Here is a 12,596-nt window from a genome sequence, read left to right as displayed (position 1 = left end):
CACAACCCATAATTTTTTAAAGTTTATTTTATTTTTTTAAAGTTTATTTTGAGAGAGAGAGTGCACATGCACAAGTTGGGTAGGGGCAGAGAGAGAGAGGGAAGGAGAACTACAAGCGGGCTCCACAGTGTTAGCACAGAGCCCAACGCAGGGCTCGAACTCAGAAACTGCAATATCATGACCCGAGCCAAAATCAAGAGTCAGTCGCTCAACCGACTAAGCCACCTAGGCGCCCCAAGACTGCTTTAAGTTTTAGTTTGAGTTTATAGCATCTTCTCCCTAGACCCCTTCCTTGGGAATAACTTCATGAGGTCATGCCACACTGTCAGCCAGTTGTTACTATCACAAGAAAATCTTTCTGCCCAAATAACAAGCCAGTAAATTATAAGTTCAAATAATAGTGTCCAATTTTAAAAGGAAGCCTGACTTAGAGCCTTCTTCGGGTCTGGTTTCATGAGATGTCTCTGTCCCTGTGCCTGGCATAGAGCATTTAAGGAATGCTAGGTCTTGCTCCATCTTTGGATCTTTCCTCGGCTGACTTTCCTTTTGTCTTGGAAGTTTGCTTTTCTCTTTGGTTCTTCTTCCAACACCCAGTCCTCAGTAATGAGGCTAACTTAAATTCATTATGTTCAAAGAGTTTGTTTTACTTTCCTAGGTGAATGAAATCTTGTCCCGTTCTTCAGTCTGGAGTGCCTTCAAAGATCAGAAACACGATTTGTTTATTTCTGAGTCACAAACAGCAGGATACCTCACAGGTAATCCACACCTAATTGGTTACTCTGAAACATATGGCAGAAGCCACCTTCCTGTTGCCCTGATTAAACTGAAATAGCATTTACAGTGTCTTCCTAGGCTACTAGCCACCTGTCTTGGAGGTCCTGTGAGCATGTGGTGGACCTCTGGGGTTAGCCCTGGGCAAATGTCAACTGCTAATGTGTTGAATGTGTGCTGACTGAAACGTGAACTTTGCTCGGTTTTGACCCAATGAATTGATGGTGTCATAGGTTATATTTGGAGCATGACTGTTGAAATGTTTATCTTGAACGTGTAAAAAGATTAGAGAAATACCTATTCAGAAATATCAGTATTAGAAACATGATAGCATATGATATTTTCCATTTCTGTCAAAATAACAGATTGGAACTCCAAATAGGTACATTCATCTGTGAAATATTTTTCTTCTAAGTTTCCAGTAATTAATCTGTAGTTTTATAAAACATATACAATTTGTCCTTTTGTAGGAAGAAGTATGTACCATAAAGGGAAAGGACATTTTAGTGTCTAGGGTTCAAAAGATAGTATGTTTTTGAAGCTCAGGACATGTGTCCATTTGACACACTAATTGCATAATAATTTTCCAATATTTTCATATTGGCTTCTATTTAAAAAGAAAGTCTTACCATTCTTTTGGTATATCCGAAGATGAAATATAGTCTCTGGTATAAAAGTTTTCAGTTTGAAATTAACCTTAAGAATAACAGGTGGTTTTTGCCATCTGCCTGAGTATGGTATATATGTAAACAAAAATCAGCTCTGCATCCTCCTCTTACCAGAGCTGATGTAGGTAAATTGAGAGAAAAAAATAGTACCCACTGGATTTTATGCCAGTGTAACTTTTTGAGTAATCCCGATTGCTGGTGTAGAAGTTTATAAAGCGTGAAGACTAAAGTTTGTACTTTAGTATAACTTTAAAACTAAAGTTTATAAATCTTGAGTACTTAAAAATGGGGACTTAAGAGAATATTTTGCCTGGTTTTAATTTTAGTCTGTTGTGGCACTACTGCTTGCTTCCTCCCTGCGACCATTTAATATTAATCCACTAAAATTTATAAGCAGAGCCCTAACATTTTTTTTTAACTCTTCATTTTTTTAAATTTACATCCAAATTAGCATACGGCAGAGCCCTAACATTTGTAAACACACAGTGCTTTGATTGCCCATCCCTGCATGTACATTAAGAGCAGTGTCCTACAGTTCCCTTCTAACTTTCCCATGTGCCTGTCCTGTGATTTCTGTGGAAAGAAATACCTAGAAAATGGTCTTTGGCTATCTCGTATCTCTCTTTGAAATTTGAGGTGAAGCAGTAGCTTCTAAATAAGAGTATGTTCTATAATAGGCATACTAAAAACTTCTTTAGACTCGTTTTCCAGAAGTTGATGTAATACCACCTTTTTGTGGCATTACGTTAATTACCTTGTATAAGGATGTTGTGACTGGGAAATCTGCCTTATTTTTTTTCCAGCTAAGAATAGCTACTTACTTAAAAGTTTGGCCTTGAAGAATAGAAAGATGTAGATTATAAGCTTTTCTACAGGGACACCTTTCTAATTTGTTGTGTTCTGCATTGTGCTTAGTGTTCATTGACTTGATGCAATAGAAGACTTTAGATGGTCCTTGACTTAGTAATGGGATGTGGGTCACAAAGTCTGTGGTTAGAATACAGAAGAGATAGGGATTTATCTTTAGAGACTAATTTCCTTCAGAAATCTTTAGGTCCTCACCCCATCCATATTTGCTAATAACTATAGACAAATGTACAGGGATTTGAAGGGTTCCTGTCTGTGCCTTTCCTTTTACTTGGATCCCTGGGGTAGCTTCTGAAGGAGTTGTGAGAAGCAGCTGTGATGAGCTGTAGGGGATGGAAGAGGGTTGGGGAAGAAGAAAAGCTGGGATTTACAAATTTCTTTACATCCTCCTTTGGGCCCACTCAGGGCAGCAGGTTCTGTACAAAGCTGGTCAAAGGGGAGATGGTAGAAGTCCCAACTTGGACACATCCTGGTGTTGCTCTGGCTGTTCTGCAGGCCCCCCTGAAGCCTGTAGGCACGACTATGTGGGACAGTCTGGACTAGCCCTGAGCTCTGTTGACCCGGAAATTGTCTAGTTCTTAGCACATCAATCTGGGATGTTCTTTTGTTGAGATGTTAGTTGTTTGAGAAGATTTTCCCATCAGCTCTCCTTGTTTTGAAAGGACTGTTTAAAGAGAGCACTACCTGTTGAATTGTCTACTCATTGTTTAGGTTGTCAAATGTTTTCTTTTTTGTGTTTGAGCTGTTCCATTGATGCTTTGTATTGTGTGTCATGTGTTTGATAAAAGGTACAAGTTATTCTAATGGTAAAGTCGCATTAGCGGAACTCCTTGGAATGTATACCATGTTGCATTGAGTTGGAACTTTAATTGATTAGGATTTACCCCACCCTGTGCTCAGCCTGGAGGAGATTCTAATTGTGCCCAATGTGCAAATGAGATAAGGTGCTGTGAAAACACACTTGACTAGCCATTTTTCTAAAATACCAATGGTAAGTTTGGCAAGTAGATTTTGTTTAGGAGATGGTGAAAGATAGAGGAAAGTTAATTACTCTTTCAAAGTAGGATAAGAATGACCAAAAATACGATAATTATTTTCTTTACCCTGGCTGCTGAGCAGGTACCATTCAGTCACATCTCAGGATTGGGGTATGGATAAAATGTCCTAGGAGAGATTGCCCCTTGTGGATGAATTGAGAAGAGGCCACCTGGTTCCATAGGTTCTTTGGCCTGGCATACTTGTTTTGTTTTATGATAAAAACTTACCTAAACTGTCTAATGCAGTTTTACCTACAATGCAGACAAGCTATGTTTTCATTGACTTGGGCCTTAATTACTTAGCTATTTGTTAGGTTCTAGAAGGGCATGTTGCTGAGAAGTTCAAGGCCCTGTAAAAACAATTTTAGCAGGGAAAATCCTCCAATTACCTCACCTAGAAAATCAGTATAGAGAAAGAAGGAACAAGAGGGAAAGGAAGAGAAGCAGGGCAAGGGAAACATGGTTGTAGGAGTGGGAATTGATGACGAAGAGCTTTGTGTACACACACACACACACACACTTAATTCGAATATGGAGATGAACTTCATACACACACACACCCCTGTATATATTTATATTAGAGGCATGTCACATAGTTAATTTGGCTTCCTAAGGTCATTAAAGGGGGGTGGGTGCAATTCTAAGGTCTCTCTTCATACAGGTCCATCAGTTCTCTATGAGTTAGGATTTTTTTTCCATCTGTGTTGTTCTTTGTCCACCTGTCCCAAGACTATATGATGTGAGTGATGTTGGGAAAGATTCCCTGAGCTCATCAGTTTACTATAGGACACTGACGCTGAGGCAGAGCTTCCTGCTTTTGTTTTCCCTGCTGAGACTCTCACGTTCATTTTTAACAAAGCCCATGCTCTTTACACTGCTCCATCGTTGCAGGCAATTCCATTTTGCGGGGTTCTTTGTTAATTTTCCGTCTTTCCTCATTCTCAAGTCTGGCAGCCTTGCACGTTATTGCCACGTGCCCCATTTCTGGCAGCTCCTGCTCTCTCCTCCCACCTTTCTCTGGAGAACACAACTGCTCTGTCCTCATCCTAACCAGACACCTTCTAAAAGAGAAGCCAGAGGTGTGAGAGAAAGAGCATTTCAGACTTATTTGCAGAAATACCCAGGAATTTGTTTGTCTTTTCCTAAAGTGGCAAATGGTGGGGCTGGAATTTGGTCTATTGTGGATGATTCTTCTAAGCCTATCATGTCTCAATTTAATTTTAGCCCAGAAGTTCCCAAACTTTTCTCAGTTCACAATGCCTTTAATGTCTTAATGATTTTTTCATCTACCGCTAGGCCAAAAGAAATAACCTAATAGTTAAGTTCAAGTATTAGGTCCAAACAACTTGAAAGTGGCTATGTGGCATCCAGCAGATGTTGCTGTGTTCTCTTCGATGTAAAATATCTAGCAGCACCCCTGTGAGTTTGTCCCAAGGTGCCTCCGCACGCAGTTGAAGAACAATAGCCTTAGTCTGTTTTCTATATTTAGCATTCATATTTGGTCTCATCATCTCCTCATTTGATGTGGCCAAGATGAGTCCAACATTGGAAGTGCTTGGGAAATTTACCAGTCCAGGGTGTTTGGGGGGTTATTCTTACAGCTTCTATCTTTGGTGAGACCCACTTAATCGATCTGTGGTAATCCTGCTGCAGCCTAGGGTTCAAAGGTTGATAGGTTGGTGGGAAGTGATGTTAACAGTGTGGTGCTGTAGCTCCCAACTGCCTTGTCAGAGGGGGTAGGTTGAGCCGGTGGTCTTCTGAGCTGTCTGTGGAAGGCCTGGCACCCTGCTTGGCAGAAGGCAGGATTGGTAGATGCAGGCTTTACAGTGCCTTAAAAAGGGAAGATCCTTTTTCCAACGTTTATAAGTTCAAGGTTCTGAGTGTGCGTGTTACAGCTCACATAGGTGGAACTGTCTCTGGCTGTATAATTACATATGAAATGCAGTATTCACTCAGTGGTGTAAGCCATTTCACGTCCTGGATACAAGTGCTTGTAAGGTGAAACACAAGACCAATCTAAATTGTGCCCCATTTGTCCTACATTAGTCCCTGTTACGCCTCAGCCTTCATCAAACTGCTCTGCTGTTTGCATTTCCTTATAACTTCCCTTGCTGCTTATATTTCTTTTTTCCCCTCAGGTGTCTCTCCTTCCCTTCTAACTGGCAGCAGCCCCCTTCACCTCAGGAGCGGGCTTTAGATCCGCTCTGCCAGGCAGCTTGCTAACTTCTGTGTAGCTCTCTGAAGCAGGTAGAGAATCATTTTGCTAAATGCATGCCGCTCCCACTGCCTTTCTAGTTCTAACCCTTGATGTTCCTTAGCTATTTGCCTTATTTCCTACGGTTTCAGCTAACAGTATTGCTCAGTTTGTGGTATTATGCTACAATGTCTCTTGCAAGTACTCTGTACAGTTTGTGCAGTGCTTCTGGGATGTAATGGTCTCTGCAATGTTTACGATAAACTGGAGGGCTAAAGCCATTATCTACAATGCTTGTAGGACACATCTTGATAAATGCTGGCATATGTAGCATTTCTATGCAGTAGAGACTCTTAGAATCAAGGAAGACCTATAAAATGAAAATATTGATATCTTTTCCCATAGCATTCTTGTTTTGACCTGTGACAAATGTCCAGAGCCTTCCTTTTGTAGAGCTGTCAGTGTAGCAGCCCTTGTTCATTTGGTGTTACTAGCTATAACAGCATTTCTTTTTTTTTTTTTTTTTTAATTTTTTTTTTTTTAACGTTTATTTACTTTTGAGACCGAGAGCATGAATGGGGGGAGGGTCAGAGAGACAGGGAGACACAGAATCGGAAGCAGGCTCCAGGCTCCGAGCTGTCAGCACAGAGCCCGACGCAGGGCTTGAACTAGTGAACCATGAGATCATGACCTGAGCCAAAGTCGGACACTTAACCGACTGAGCCACCCTGGTGCCCCTATAACAGCATTTCTTTGCACCAAATGAAAGTAGGTTAACTTGAATGTTGATAAAGGTTTTTCTTGGGCATTTTATCAAGTATGACTTTTGGATGGGCTTAGTATGGAGTTTCCTTCCTCTACTTGTTCTTTTTTTTTTTATTTTCCATTTGGCATAGCTATCCTTCAGTGCCCAGAATTTTTTGAAGCATTGAATTCCCAGAATTGAGAAGGGCCAATTTTCCATGTTTTCACACCAGTGTTGCTGTCCAGTATCAATTTTGAAATGATTTTTAACTTTGTCATATAGTAAAGACATACCTTGAAAATGGCACTGGGTAGTTGTCTGTTAAAGTGTGTGATCAGGTACTTGACTAGCTTCTGACCTTCTTATAAAGGTGTTTTCACACGACTCTGCTCTCTAGAAGGTGTGTGTTTTCCTTTCTCTCTTGCAGGACCTGGAGTTGCTGGCTACCTTACTGCAGGGACATCCTCGTCAGTCATGTCCAACCTGCCGCCTCCCGTAGATCACGAGGCAGGCGACCTTGGCTATCAGAGTTGACACCTTTGTGAGAGACAGTAAATGCTGACAGGCCAGTGCCCAGTCCACATTCCTCCAGCTGATACGTTGAAACAAACTCTTACTGCCTTTCTCCTGGTTTCATGACAGTGTTATTCCTTTTTCTATAAATATATTTTTATTTAGGAAAAAAAAGTCAGTGATTCTAATTGTATCACGTTGTAAGAAAGCACTCTGTGGATCAGCCTAAGTGGGTACACAAGTTTTTTTTCTTGATGTATGTAAGCACATTCTGTTCCTTTGTATCTGTTTACAAGACTGTGAATCAAAAAGACAAAACTTTCTTCCTAGTTTTTATAATGTTTTTTTTTTGAAGTAGCGTGACTGTGGGGTTGAACTGCAATCTGCAGAAATTGGACTAGGTCACTTGTCCCCGGAAGACAATGTTTCCCTCTCCTGCATCGAGTCCCTGTGGCTGTCCCCCTCCACCGTCCAACACTAGTAGGCTTCATCCTCGTGCCTGTTCCCTGGTATCCTCTCCCCAATCATTAACCTTCTGAGAGCTCACAGTACATGTCGGTATGTATAACTGACTTTACCAAATTGAATGAGAAAGGAGCTTGTGCAAAAAAATTTAAAAACGGATGTCAAGATGTTATGTAAGAGATTAGTGTAATTGTGAAATGTTCTATACAGTATCAAATATATAAAGCTTTCTATATTGAATGTACATTATACAGATCATTCATATGTGTACATAAAATTTTAAAAATAAAGGGAATTGACTGCTTTGTTAATGAGATATATTTGTTCTAATTTAATGTTTCCCTTTGAGGATCTCCTGCTTTTTTCTAAGACAGATCTAGTATTAGGAATAAACACAAACGCTCCCTCGCGTTCACAGCTCCTCATCCAGACAACTACGTTGACACATCTGATCATTCCCAATGCCCTTTGGTAATATTTCAGCCACATCTAAATTTCCAGAAACTAGCATTTCATTTATTTTCTATTTAATAATTCAGGAATAGGTGAGGCTAGTATTACTCTAATGGGTGAGACACATTAATTTCAACATTTTTTAAAGCGAGAGAAATTTAAAGTGAGAGCATATTTCAAATAATACAGATCTCAGCACATAGGTCTCCTAGTATGATCATAAACTAAAAGAAAATGAAAACCTGTAAAGAATACAAACACTTCTTAAAGAATGACGAAATACCCACACCTCCACATTGCTTTTGAAAGCAAGAGCCAAGTTTATTCCATAGTTGATGTGTAACAGCAGAGTGTAATGGAGACTTACTCCCCCGATAAGTCTCTAATTCAGACTTTTGCATCATCTCTCAAAGGTTATAGAGTAATATACCCATGCACATATTTTAATATACAACTGTGGTTTTAGTTTCTAGGCAATACTTGTCATAAAAATATGTTCACTAAAAGAAATTGTAACAGCTAACTTAGGAGTATGTGGTATGGAAGAGCACAAATTAATATATTTCCTTTAAGTACTAGGAGAACATAAATATTGTGAGTATTTATGATATTTAAAGGGCTATTTAAATTAATTCACAATCACTGATAGTTAAGTAATAGCTCATTCTTACTGAGCATTGGCTGTATGCCAAACATCCTGTAAACTCATACATACGTAGTCTCATTTAATTCTCAGAACAAACCTATGGGCTTGATACTGATAAAATTCTTATCTTCCAGGTGAAGAACATGGGCTCAGAGAGGCAAAGCAACTTAGCAAAAGTCACACAACTAGTAACAGAGTAAGAAATCAAAACTACTTAGACCTGACACCAAAGTCTGTCCTGAGCCATGATCCTAACACAGCAGCAATCTGAAGCAGTATGTAACTAGGAAAACTGAGAGGTGGTTTTTTTTTTCTGCTTTGTTTTTAAACATTTTTTATTGTAAACCAAAACACAACTACAGAAAATCTCGCTGAACAAATTCGTCGTTAAAAAGCAAATCACCCTTGAAACTACCATCTATGTCAAGAACTTTGCCAGCCTCTCCAGAAGACCCTTCATGTGCCCCCATCAAAATCACAGCCACTCCCTTCTTCTTGAAAGTGACCACTTTAAAAAACAAAACAAAACAAAAGGACCACTTGTCTTATACTTCCTTGTGTTCCTTTGTAGTTTATCACCCAAGTGTACATTCCTAGGGTTTGGTCTTGCATTTTTCCTTCTGTTAATATATTTTTGAGTCTTTTTAAATCTTGTGGCTCCCTTTCCATTTGCCTTTTCCCTATAACTTTGTTGAAGGCCCTGAGGCCTTTGGTTGGTTTTCCCAGTCTTGAGGTTACTGATCACACATTCCTAGTGCAATTCAACTTATTCCTCTGCTCTTTGCATGTAGAGGCTTGATCAAACTCTGGTTCCATTCCTTTGGCAAGACTAGAGGGGGGCTTGGTTTTTTTTTGTTTTCTTAGAAGCACATCATGCCTGTAAGACATGTGATATTAACAATAAGGGAATCTCAGTGTGACTAGATCCATTCATATACTGGGAGTTATAAAATGCTGCTATTCCACTTAGTAACTGGAATGCTTTTATAAAGAAATGCTTTCTTGCAAAAAACAAAAAAAAAACAAAAATGTTAAGTAGGACTACATCAAACCAACGTTTCAACACAACAAAGAAAACATAAAAAGGCAACCTACTGAACGGTGGAAAATACCTGTAAATCATATATTCAATAAGGAGTTAATGTCCAAAATAATGTGGAGAACTCAGCAAAAAATCCGATTAAAAAATGGGCAGAGGGTCTATGTAGACATGTCCAGAGAAGACCTGTAGATGGCCAACTGGTACATTGAAAAGATGTTCAACATCACCAATCATTAGGGAAATACAAATCAAAACCACCGTGAGCTATCACCTCACACCTGTCAGAATGTCTAGTATCAAAAGGGCAAGAAATAACAAATGTTGGAGAGGATGTGAAGAAAAGGAAAATCCTTGTGCACTGTTGATGGAAATGTAAATTGGTGCAGGCACTGTGGAAAACAGCAGAGAGCTTCCTCAAAAAATTAAAAATAGAACTAACATATGATCCAGCTATTCCACTCATGGGTATCTATCTGAAGGAAATGAAAACACTAATTGAAAAAGATACATGCACTGTGTTCTTTGCGGTGGTATTTACAATAGCTACAGTATGGAAACAACCTAAGTGTCCATCAGTGGATAAAGGGATAGAGGGGATGAGGTGTTTATATACAGTGGAATATTACTTAGGCATAAGAAAAAAAAAATGAGATCTTGCGATTTATGACAACACAGATGGACCTTGAGGGTATTACCTTAAGTCATGGAAGTCAGAAAAATACCCGAAGATTTCACTTATATGTGGAATCTAAAACAAATGAACAACACAAAACTCATAGACATGGAGCCCAGATTGGTGGTTATCAGAAGGGAAGGAGTATGGGTAGGCAAAATGGGTAAAGTGTTAATTGTATGATGATGGATGGTAACCAGACTTACTGTGGTAATCACTTTGTAGTTTCTACAAATGCTGAATTAGTATGTTGTATAACTGAAACTAATCTAATGTAATATAACAATTTTACCTCAATAAAAGAACAAAAAAAATGCTTTCCTTTATGTGCTTTGTCATCCAGTGGCACACGTCATATGGGAAAGGCAGGATGAAGGCTTAATTCATTTCCTTTACTCATCAGCTTTCAAGATAATGAATCTGTTCCCTGTCATCTTCTGAAGGTGACCAATTTTGTTTTTTTTACTAACACCATTATTGAAGCATTTTTTAGTATCATAGATTTAAACATATTTGCTGTTCTTCAATCCTTTGCTGTTATAGACATACCTTGTTTCATTGTACTTTGCTTTATTATGCTTCACAGATACGGCATATTTATTTATTTATTTATTTATTCCCCAAATTGAGAGTTTTGGCAACCCTGTGTCAAGAAACTCTTGGCACTATTTTTCCGATGTCGTTTGCTCACTTTATGTCTCTGTCACATTATGGTAATTATTGCAATATTTCAAACTTTATTATTATTATATTTCTTTGTAACTGTGATCACTGATCTTTGCTGTTACTATTGTAATTATTTTGGGGGAAACATGAACTCTTACTATGTAAGATGGCAAACTTAATAAAATGTTTGTGTTCTGGCTGCTCCACTGATTGGCTGTTCCCCAGTCGGTTCTGGGGCCTCCCAATTCCCTGAGACACAGCTTTATTAAAATTAGGCCAGTTAATAACCCACTGTGGCCTCTAAGTGTTCAAGTGAAAAGAATAGTCACATGTCTCTCACTTTCAGTTAGGAATTAGAAATGATTAAGCTTAGTGAGGAAGGCATGATGAAATCTGAGATGGGTGGAAAGTTAGACCTCTGGCACCACAGTTAGCCAAATTGTGACTGCAAAGGAAAGTTCTTAAAGGAAATTAAAAGTGCTGCTCCAGTAAGTACATGAATGCTGAGAAAGAAACAACATTATTGCTGATATAGACAAAGTGTTAGTGGTCTTGATAGAAAATCAAACCAGCTACAATATTCCCTTAAACCAAAGCCTAACCCAGAGCAAGACCCTAACTCTTCGACTGTGAGGGCTGAGAGGTGAGGAAAAGTTTGAAGCCAGCAAAGGTTGGTTCGTGAGGTTTAAGGAAGAGGCCGTCTCCATAACAAGGTGAAGCAGGTGCCGATGGAGCAGCTGCAGCCAGTGACCCAGAAGGTATGGCTGAGACCGCGAATGAAGGTGGCTGCACTAAGCAACAGATTTCGAATGTAGGCAAAACAGCCTTATGTTGGAAGACGAGGCCATCTAGGACTTTATAGACAGAAGTCAATGCCTGGGTTCAGAGCTCCAAAAGACAGGCTGACTCGGTTAGGGACCAGTGCAGCTGGTGGCTTTTAAGTTGAAGCCAATGCTCATTTACCATTTGGAAAGCCCTTAAGAATTATGATAAATCTACTCTGTGGTCTGTAAATGAAATAAGATCTGGATGGCAGCACATCTGTTTGCAAAATGGTTTACTGAATATTTTAAGCCCACTGTCGAGACCTCCTGCTCAGAAAAAAAGATTTCCTTCAAAGTATTACTGCTCATTGACAATGCATCTGTTCATCCAAGAGCTCTGGTGGAGATAGACAATGAGATTAATGTTTTCATGCCTGCTAACACAACATTTCATTTTGCAGCCTGTGGGTCATGGAGTAATTTTGACTTTCAAGTCTGATTATTTAAGAAATACATTTATTTTGTGGGGAGCCTGGGTGGCTCAGTCAGTTAAGCTTTCGACTGTTGATTTGGGCTCAGGTTATGATATGGTTTATGGGATTGAGCCCCGCATTAGGCTCTGAGTTGACAGCGCGTAGCCTGGTTGGGATTCTCTCTCTCCCTCTCTCTCTCTTTGCCCCTCCCCAGCCCACATTCTCTCTCTCTCTCTCTCTCTCTCTCTCTCTCTCTCTCTCTCTCTCTCTCTCTCAAAAAAATAAATTTTAAACAAAAGGAAATACATTTTTTAAGGCTCTAGCTGCCATAGATAGTGATTCCTCTGATGGATCTGGGAAAAGTGAATTAAAAACGTTCTGAAAAGGATTTACCATTCTAGATGCCATTAAGAACACTTAAAATTCCCGGGGAAAGGTCAAAATCAACATCAACAAGAGTGAAAGAAGTTGATTCCAGCACTCATGGATGACTGAGGGGTTCATGACTTTGGTGGGAGAAGTAACTGCTGATGTGGTAGAAAGAGCCAGAGAGCTAGAATTTGAAGTGAAACCCGAAGATGTGACTGACTTGTTGCATCTCATGATGAACTTGAATGGA

At 39.4% G+C, this 12,596-nt stretch overlaps 1 protein-coding gene across 2 annotated transcripts in view; it reads left to right on the top strand.

Annotated features, from left to right (window-relative positions):
- The window catches only part of DNAJC13 (DnaJ heat shock protein family (Hsp40) member C13), a 124,621-nt gene extending 117,045 nt beyond the window's left edge, over positions 1 to 7,576 (top strand). Inside the window, exons 56-57 of one of the 2 annotated variants that reach the window (XM_027061840.2) lie at positions 656 to 755; positions 6,710 to 7,576. In XM_027061840.2, coding sequence (XP_026917641.1) covers positions 656 to 755; positions 6,710 to 6,816 — 207 coding nt within the window. In that variant the 3' untranslated portion in view covers positions 6,817 to 7,576. The remainder of the gene's footprint in view (positions 1 to 655; positions 756 to 6,709) is intronic. The other variant, XM_027061841.2, reaches the window with a different exon arrangement.
- Positions 7,577 to 12,596: the final 5,020 nt, after the last annotated feature.

The sequence above is a fragment of the Acinonyx jubatus genome, chromosome C2 (genome assembly GCF_027475565.1).
Source record: "Acinonyx jubatus isolate Ajub_Pintada_27869175 chromosome C2, VMU_Ajub_asm_v1.0, whole genome shotgun sequence".
NCBI classification, from domain to species: Eukaryota; Metazoa; Chordata; class Mammalia; order Carnivora; family Felidae; genus Acinonyx; species Acinonyx jubatus.
The sequence above is the reverse complement of the archived record's forward strand: the minus strand, read 5'-3'. Positions and strand labels throughout refer to the sequence as shown.